Genomic DNA, 9,701 nt, shown 5'->3' with positions numbered 1-9,701 from the left:
TTTCTACATGTACAATTCAGTGACGTCGATAACATTCTTCCAGTTGTGCTGCTATTCTCACTATCCTTTTGCAAATTATTCCATCACCGTTATCTTCAACTCACTGCCCCCTAGGCTTCCCATCAAACCTTTTGCGTTGCTGCTGTCAATCTGATCTCACATAGGTAATTCTTTGCAAAAAATAAATTTTAAAAATTAAACTTAAAATAAGAATACAATAAAAGGTATGTACAGACAGCATACCTACACTGTGATACATTGCTCATTGCATGCAACATCTCAGTAATAAATGTTTTTTGCTCCCACTCTGGCACATTTCAAAATGTGTTAGCATGTGTGTGTGAGCTGAAGCGTTTGTACCCATGAAAGAAATGCTTCTCAACTTTGAAATATAAATTCTTTTCAAGTTTTCTAATTAGAATAAGCACCTGGTATTTAATCTTTTGAAAAACATCAAGCCCCCTACTCAGGTCCCACAAACAATAATAATACAATATGATAAAAGTTTCTTTTTACTTTTAAAAATACAGGCTACAAAAAGCAATAAAGTGAGAGCTATGATAACTATAAGAAAATCTGCCAATGCTATTTCACTTTCATTGTTTCTATAATTTTCTGAAAGTTGAAGTTTTCATTTCAGATCATCTGAAATAGAGACAGCCCTAAGAGGAATAAAGTTTTATAGCCTGTTCTATCTTTTGTTCACTGCTGAAGTGCTTTGCGCTGAAAATATAAAAACCTTTTCCATACACATCCAGTATGTGAGTATATGAATTTAAGGATATTCCATTTTTTATGAAATCAAAATAAGATTTTACAAGTAAAATAAAAAACCTGGGAGATGAATTTTAGTACTGTAGAATTTGGGGGAATGGTACCTCGTCGGTGTTGTAGATAATCTGTAATCCTGAAGAAATCATCTCCACAAGGTAAAGGAGATAGAGAGACACTGCATTGATCTGAAAACAAACAGCAAAACAAAGAGGTTAAAGGAAACAGAAATATGATGTTACAAAATTAAACGCAAACGCTGAAATGAGAGGTCATTTGCTCTATCGACAGCATATACAAACTATGGCCCTTCTTGCTGTGAAATAAAGGAGCTGTGGCTTCAGTTCATCATAAAATCTCAGCTTTGTATGTAAAACTCTAAAATCTTCAAAATCATTGTGATGGGCAACACTTGACTCGGGAAATGGCTGCAGGTAGAAATGCTGCCAACCGTTTCTAGAACATTTGTTTCTAAGATTTATTTTTAGACTCTGGTACTTCTGCTTCAGAACGGTTCTGGCCCACAGGCAGTTACACAATGTCAAACCATTGAAATGTATGTAAATGCAAAGATCATTGGCAAGTAAGACACCACAACTATGCCCGTCCACCATGAACATCATAAACAAGATGCAGTGCATCTTGAAAACACTCTCATTTTCAGAGAATACAGATTTAATTTAAGTACCTGCAGGGAGCTATTACTTTCAATGAGTGGTGTAACATCTTTAAGATGTGTTGCCTTCTTCTTTGTCATTCTTTTAAAGATGGATATTATATAATCTAATCAAGATAGTATAAAGAAAATAAAATCCACTTTAACAAAAAGAAGACTCAGAGAATCCTAAATGGGATGTGTAAATAGTCTCAAGTAAGGAAGCAGTGAAAAATACAAGCTACATACAACATGGACGAATCTCAAGATCCTTATGCTAAGTGACAGTGGCCAGTCACAAAAGACCACATATTGTAACATTCCATTTAGATGAAATGTCCAGAACAGGCAAATACATAGAGACAGAAAGTAGGTTAGTGCTCGCTGAGGCTGGGGGCGGTGAGAGGAAATGGGGAGAGACTGCTGTTGGGTATGGAGTTTCCTTTTTGAGGTGATAAAAACAGGTCCTGAAATGGATTGTGGTGATAGCTCAATGGTGAATAACATCACTGAATTGGGCACTTTAAATAGGTGAATTTTAAGTTATATGAGTTATATCTCAATAAAGCTGTTGTGAATAAATAAATAAATTTAGAAAAGGAAGAGATGATATTATTTAATTTAGCCAGGAAAATACAAATGAGTTAAAAACAAAGAGAAAGCAAGATGTGCTTTTGTTCCCATCAATCCTAACCCAGAAGATTGTACCCTCTAACAGCCTTGGTGCCTTCTGTCTCCCTTGATTCTCCTCCAACCCTCACTGAGTAGCTGACGAAAAGCTGGGATGCAGCAGCCTGTGTGACACTCGAGGTCTTGCAGTGCTGGGGCCCCTTCTCAGCGGCCAGGTCTACCAGATGCCTCCTGACTTCCCAGCAATCAGAGTCCACTGGGAGTCAGGGTCATGTCAAGTTTCAAGGTTTTAGGTTTTCGAGCTTGACATAAAGTTTTGAGTGACTTCTCTCAGCACGTGGTGGAAAAGAGCTTCCTCCCACTGCCAGGTTCACTCAAATATTTTCTCATGGAACTGACACAAGTCTGTCATAAACCACTTCAAAGAAATTTCATTCCTACGGACAGCCATTCACAGCTACCTTTCCAAGAGCTCTCTGCTCTGACTTTTGAGGTGCTTTTGTAGGAAAGTGAAAGTCATCAGCATGCCAACGTTTATTTAACACCTACTGTATGTCAGGGTGGAATTCCTGTGCAGTGCGAACAGTTAACATGCTCAGCTGCTAACCAAAAGGTTGAAGGTTGGTGCTTCAAGTCTACCCAGAGGCACCCTGGAAGAAGGGCCTGATGATCTAATTCTGAAAAATCAGTCAGTGAAAATCCTATGGAGCACAGTTCTATTCGGACACTTAAGGGGTCGCCATGAATCAGAATCAACTCAGCAGCAACTGATTGGGTTTTTTTGGTTCTGTGCGTCAGGTACTGAGCTTCAGTTCTGGGATACAGAGATAAATGAGCCATTATCTTCTAAAAACTCTATTTCAGATAGCAAACATATTTCTGTCAAAGCAAAAAGCATATCAAACCTACTTATGCTACAGTTACAAGGTTAAGGTCAAAAATACACATTTATTTAACAGGAATTCTCCAAGGAACTAGCCACAAATGAGTACAAGAGTTTCTTCTGCATTGAAATGGGGCACTGCACTTTCTGTGTTTGGAGAAGTTATACAAAAGTAAGACAGTGTAGATCTCTAGAGAGAGAGGGTCTATAAAAAGGAGACATTCTCATTTTAGTAGAGAATGTACGAATAATAAGCATTCTGTTCTAAAGACTGCAGACCCAAATCAAGAACAGGAAGAATATCCATTAACAATAAATAGTATATATCATATTTGTACCCTAGAAACAACGCAACAGGATGCCTAGCTAAAAATGATACCGAAATGTGAACGGAAAAAAGATGGAACAAGACATAAAAGCCTACGGAGGATTCTTAGCAAAGGTATAAAAGTTAACATATTATATGACACAAAATTAATGGACTCCAGAAACACCTTTTAGAGCTACATTTCAACAGTATAATTTGGCTTTACTGAAGGTTAAAAATGCACAGTGAGTGAGGAAACTTTCTGATTTGTTTGACACCACTGTCAACTGTCTTTTCTCCTCTAGTTCCTAAGTGATGAAAATTCTTCTAAACTTGATAACAAGTCAAAGCTTTGGTTATTGAAACAACTGCAGGCTTCCTCCTTCTAGATACTAATAGTGCTATAATCCATCCAGCTGCCTTCTGTGCTTGAGGATCAAGTACCCACAGTCAGATTTAATGTTCAACCACAGTAACTAATTTAGCCCTTGTGGTTAGCATTTCACTTCCTTCTCCATTTCATCGTTGATTTTCTGAACAAGGAACTCTGGTGGCGCAGTGGTTAAGAGCTCAGCTGCTAACCAAAAGGTCAGCAGTTCGAAGCCACCAGCCGCTCCTTGGAAACCCTACGGGCCAATTCTACTCTGTCCTATAGGGTGGCTCTGAGTAGGAATCGCCTGGAACGCAACGGGGTTTTTTGGTATTCTAAACAACTTATGAAATCTTACTTTGCTTAAATTGTAAATAGCCTTGAATCTCCTATTATGTGAAGTATAAACAGGGAAGAAAGAACTGTCTAGTCTCTTTTTACCTGAAGATGACCATATTCTTCATAGGAGAGGTATTCATCTCCTGTGTGCAGGCTGAAAACAGAGTGAAGACACGTCGTTGGGCGTGGATCCTGTTTAAACTGCTGTACCTAGAATTAAATACGAAGTTTAAATAATCTAGTAATTCACCGCTCATCCAAGATTAGAGACGATAAATGATTTCTGATGAAATCTTTTGGAGAAGGAAGCTACAGCTAATAGGCAGTGAGCTGAGCAAAGCAGAATCGCTATCTTAACTGAAGAAACAAAACACAGAAAAAGCTCATAATACTAATTTAATAGAGTTAACATGAATATTGAATTAATATTTCACAAACATAGCAACTCAAGTACAGTAGGGAGCATGATAATGCAGTAGCAAAAGCTTTTGCGATATTTTGCATTTTCTTTTATTTCAAAGTCAGATAATGGTTTACATTGTGGGGAGGAAATTTCAGTGATTTATATCCCATGGTACTGTTATTTATAAATGCTTAAATGATAGCCAGAACAAAGAAAGTGCTTCAGGCCATATCTCACTTCATTAAGTGTTCAAAACTTCAAATGCTACTTCTTTCTCTAAGGATCATACATTTTAATGCATGTTCCTGCCAACATGTTTACATTTCCCTTTCCCAATACAGTCTTATTACGAAGGCACCAAATCTGAGGAACGTAGCCCACATCTTCATTTATTAATCCAATGTAAAATGTAATCGTTTTGGAATATTAAATGAATACTAAATAATCTGACAAACTCCAAGGACAAAAAAAAAATCTACCCACTTTCTTAGGGCCTATTCAATTAAACTTGACAAATATTTACTGACATCAGTTACGTGCCAAGTATTGTGCTAGTCACTGAAAGTATAAATAGGAACAGAGAATGCATGGGATGATACACAATTCTATGTAAAGGCAATTATCTTCCCCTATTTTTGAAAAGATATGAGTGGTAATATCTGAGTGGTCATGATCTTGCCTTGTTTCATTTGGCAAAGGAATCACATGGATACATATTCCTTTTTCCACCTCCCAGGATTCTTCATTTACTTGGATCCACAATCAACGCCCATGGAAGCAGCAGTCAAGAAAGCAAATGACGCATTGCATTGGGCAAATCTGCTGCAAAAGATCTCTTTAAAGTGTTGAAAAGTAAAGATGACACCTTGAACACTAAGGTGTGCCTGACCCAAGCCATGGTGTTTTCAATTGCCTCATACGCATGTGAAAGCTGGACAATGAATAGGGAAGACCTAAGAAGGACTGACGCCTTTGAATTGTGGTGTTGGCAAAGAATACCTAATGTACCATGGACTACCAGAAGAACGAACAAGTCTGTCTTGGAAGAAGTACAGTCAGAATGCTCCTCAGAAGTGAGGATGGGGAGACTGCATCTCACATACTTTGGACATGTTATCAGGAGGGATCAGTCCCTGGAGAAGAACATCATGCTTGGTAAAGTAGAGGGTCAGCGAAAAAACAGGAAGACCTTCAGTGAGATGGACTGACACAGTGGCTGCAACAATGGGCTCAGGCATAACAACTGTGAGGATGGCACAGGACCAGGGAGTGGTTCGTTCTGTTGTACGCAGGATCGCTATGAGTCGGAACCAACTCAATGGCACCTAACAACAACAAGAAGATTGTTTTCATCCTTAAAAATCTATCTGAAAATATGCCTTCTATTACAAGTCCTTTCTGAACCTCAACCAAAATTCCTTCTTCTGGGTGCTTATCCCTCAATTACTTTTCTTGCCTTGTACTTTAATTATCTGTCTGTATCTCCCACTATCTTGTAAGCTTCTGGAAACTACACTGTCCAGTATGGTAGTTAATAGCTACATATGGCTAATTAAATTAAATTATAATTAATCAAAATTAAATTAAATTTAAAAAATTAGTTCTTTAGTCACATTAGCTACATTTCAAGTGCTCAACTGCCACTACTGGCTACCATATGTTCAAGCACAGTAACGCAGGGCATTGCAACCAGCACAGAAAGGTCCATTGGACAGCTCTGTTCTAGGGGGCTGGTATACCTCTGCATTCACCAAGGGCCTTGCACAGACAAACATACCCTTCCTATATCTGAAGTACCTTACCAACCAAAATAAAGTCAGGACCCATCAGCAGGTAGTCAGGACTGAGAGAACAAAGGTACAGATAGTGGTGTTGGTTCTCTCTATAAAGTGGTCAACCCATCCACTGTTAACTCAGAGAAAGTGGGTATCCCTTTTCAACATGTGAAATGGTTGGCAACAGGTTCAAACTACACAAATAGAAATCTATGTGGGCATATACTACACTTTTTACACTATCATGTTTATTATCTAAATTTCTGAACATTATTCTGGGCTCCTATAGAAAAATATGGTTAAATTAAAGCAAAATACATTTTGCCTACCTGATAGGGATGTAAAAGGATAAGGTTTTATCAGTTTATCAAAGCGATGGCTTCAGTTGATGAGCTAGTGTTTGTCATGTGTCTTCAAGACACGCAAGATCCCAGCATGAAAATTTACATTCAGTCACTGTGTCAGGGGAAAACCAACTACTAAAGCATTAAAGATACTCAAATAGGAAATTATATAACTCTGCTTTGAGTTTTAAAGCTGTTAAAGGACAAGTGATTTAAATTTTCAGAAAAAAATAAGACCCAAATGCTGTAAGCTTTGAAGATTAACGAGGCATGCTGTATGTCAATTACAAACAAAAAATACTATAGAAAGTAGTCAAAAACAAGAGGATATTAACTTGTATCTTATCTTGTGTCTGGCATCTGGCAAGTAAAAATGAAAATAATGATTACAGTAAAATTTTCTAGACTAAATCTAGTATAATGTTTTTCCCACTTATATTTTACTTAGCTTTTTCTGCAAATCTTTGTCATAGTGAATAAACAGCTTATCATTTGGGAAAAGGTAACTGAGTATTTTATCATTTATTCTTAATTTATAGACTTGAAATAGGCACTTAGAGGAAAAAAATTGTCTCATGATGGAATCCTGGAAAAATAAATTTTATAAAATTGTAATGATTCCTCATGAATTAGGAATACTTATTAATATTTTAAACAAAGAGTTTTTAAAACAGATGTTCAGGCATAGCAACATTCATAGTCTGCTATAATACAAATCTCAGCTCTGCGAACTACCAACTGCAGATGGAATCTACTTTGGAAACCTGACTGCTTCTTCGTAAGGAGTATTAGACAAGAAAGACAATGAGAAAATAGGTATGTGAACATTTAGAGGTAAAAAATACCTAATATACTAATCAGCAGGCATTAGACTAGTGGTAAGACCGTAATAGACAGAAATCAGATGGGTTTACATTCTGCAAACCAAGGACAATTCTATTTATTCACTCAAATCTATAAGGTAAAACTATCTCTTTTAGCTAGTGATTTTAGGAAATCTGTTAGGAATCATGTTTTGTGATGAGCAATAGATAAAAGCGGAGAAGCCTTGGACTTTTGCGGTCATGATTCTGTCCTGGAAGACAGAAAGCGTGAGGCCAGGGACCAAACAACAAATGAACACTACAAATATGTTTCACTTTAATTTTCTTAAAGGCAAAAAGGTGAATATTTCACATTTTTAGTATGTTAGCATTTCCTACTGTTACTGAATCATGAAGGAAATAGCCAAGAATGGAGGAAGAAAATGGTGAGTAGCAATAAGAGGACGAGGTGCGGTGGGAGGCAGTGACCTCGTCACATCGTTCAACCTCCCTGAGCTGGTTCCGTACAGTCATATGTGATTATAGGAATATCCTTTCTTTCCTACTCCAAAAGGTTATAGGGATAAAGACGGATGTGGCAATGAAAATGCTTTAACATCTGTAAAACATCTTTTACATATAAGAATATCAAAACTCTGCATTATATGGTATGTATACCCAGTATAAGGAGCCCTCGTGGTGCAGTGGTTAAGCACTGGGCTGCTAACCAAAAGGTCGGCAATTCAAACCTACCAGCAGCTCTGCAGGAGAAAGATGTGGCAATCAGTTCCTGTAAAGATTACAGCCTTGGAAACCCTATGGGCAGTTCTACTTTGTTCTAGAGGGTTGCTAAGAGTTGGAATCAACTTGATGGCAATGGGTTTCATTTTGGTTTACACCCGGTATGATCCATACCTTCTTACAACTCATGCTTACTTTAATGGTCTGCCATCACACCTACATGGGAAAAGAAATGCTAATCCTTCATAATTTAAGGAATTCAAGACAGTTTAAGTCACATTCAAGTGGTAATTAAAAGGAAACACAATTGTGGAGACTAGTTAATTAATTAGGTTGAATATGATTTAGAAAGGGCCATTAACAATTGGCTAAACAAGTCACAAAGAAAAAACTTAAAATTGTTACATCATCATCTTCTTTCTAATAAGCAAACCTAATTTAAGTCTGCCAGACACACACTAAATTCATGACTATTACAATGTTGGCTTGAAAGAAAAGCTGTATTCATGAACATATTAGGTGTTTATGAGATGATACTTGTAAGTAAACAGCAAGTTCTCCAACACAGAAAAAAAACTTTAATCACAATTACACAATTATTTCAATGTAACATATGACTAATATTAGTTTAATTCAAGTATGTCAATCTGTCACACTACATTATTCCAAGTATCCAAAAAAACCTTTTCAACAAAGATTTGCAATATCAAATCTCAGCAGACAAACTATAAGTTTGTCATACATATCTATTATCAGCTTATGAATGAATTTACTTTTTTTGCCAACTAACATTATCTTCTTGCCATATTCTGGTGGCAGAATATAATTTTTTTTTAAAGTTTTTGCTATCAAATTGCTATCGATTTTTTTATGTTTCTTCAAGCATAAATTAAAAGTTAATACAAAGATAGTTACATGATAAAAATAGATAATATTAAGCGGTCACAATCGCTGACATATTTACTGACGCGCGTCTTTGCTTAGGTGTAGAAACTGGAAACCCGTGTGAAGCACACGGTCCAAAGGGAGCAGGGGTAACGGTAACCAGCGAATGACACCACCACCGTAACCGCCACGTGCTCACCTGGCGCCAGGCCCCGCGCTAGGCGCGGTCTGCACGTTATCTCTTATCCCTCACAAGAACCTGACGAGGGAGGCACTACTAATCTCCATACTTTACGGATGAAAATAACTCAGACACACAGAAGTGACACAATTTGTGCAACATCACGTAACTAGTAACAAACTAGAAACCAGCACATTAGCGTGTGCTCCTTGTGCAGAAAAGGGCTAACAGAGCAGGCTCCAGACTGCTAGCCTTAGAAAGGTCGGCTGAAGCTTGGCCCTTGGCTGGCATATGGGAACTCGGATTTCAGAATGGGCCTCATTTGTTTATACAAACAATGTGGTTTATGTTAAACACCTTCTTTCTTTCTGGGAGTCTGGGATTTTGGTTAGGTGCTAGGCCCAGGGTGCCTACATGACCAGCCCCCCAAAACCCTGAGCTCTGAGTCTCTAACAAGCTTCCCTGGTAGACAGTATTTTACACAGGCTGATGTGTAAAGCAGATGCTGAGGAATCAAGCGCATCCTATGGCTCCGTGGGAGAGGCCTCCTGAAGCCTCGTGCCTGACGTCCAGAGGACTTCGCCCGTGCGCCCTTTCCCTTTGATGATTATCCT

At 37.8% G+C, this 9,701-nt stretch overlaps 1 protein-coding gene across 5 annotated transcripts in view; it reads right to left on the bottom strand.

The window, feature by feature from the left end:
• Positions 1 to 9,701, bottom strand: part of PHKB (phosphorylase kinase regulatory subunit beta) — a 215,767-nt gene that overhangs the window by 158,028 nt on the left and 48,038 nt on the right. For all 5 annotated transcript variants that reach the window (XR_002823222.1, XM_023726966.1, XM_004371692.2 and 2 more), the window contains exons 5-6: positions 4,058 to 4,165; positions 879 to 959 (exon numbers count right to left, since the gene is read on the bottom strand). Coding sequence is in view for 4 of the 5 variants with exons in the window: in XM_023726966.1 (XP_023582734.1) it covers positions 879 to 959; positions 4,058 to 4,165 (189 nt within the window). In the remaining variant the exon portion in view is untranslated. The remainder of the gene's footprint in view (positions 1 to 878; positions 960 to 4,057; positions 4,166 to 9,701) is intronic.

Source organism: Trichechus manatus, unplaced genomic scaffold, assembly GCF_000243295.1.
Source record: "Trichechus manatus latirostris isolate Lorelei unplaced genomic scaffold, TriManLat1.0 scaffold00014, whole genome shotgun sequence".
Classification (NCBI taxonomy): domain Eukaryota; kingdom Metazoa; phylum Chordata; class Mammalia; order Sirenia; family Trichechidae; genus Trichechus; species Trichechus manatus.
Note: the sequence above shows the minus strand (reverse complement) of the source record. Positions and strands in the feature narration are given on the sequence as shown.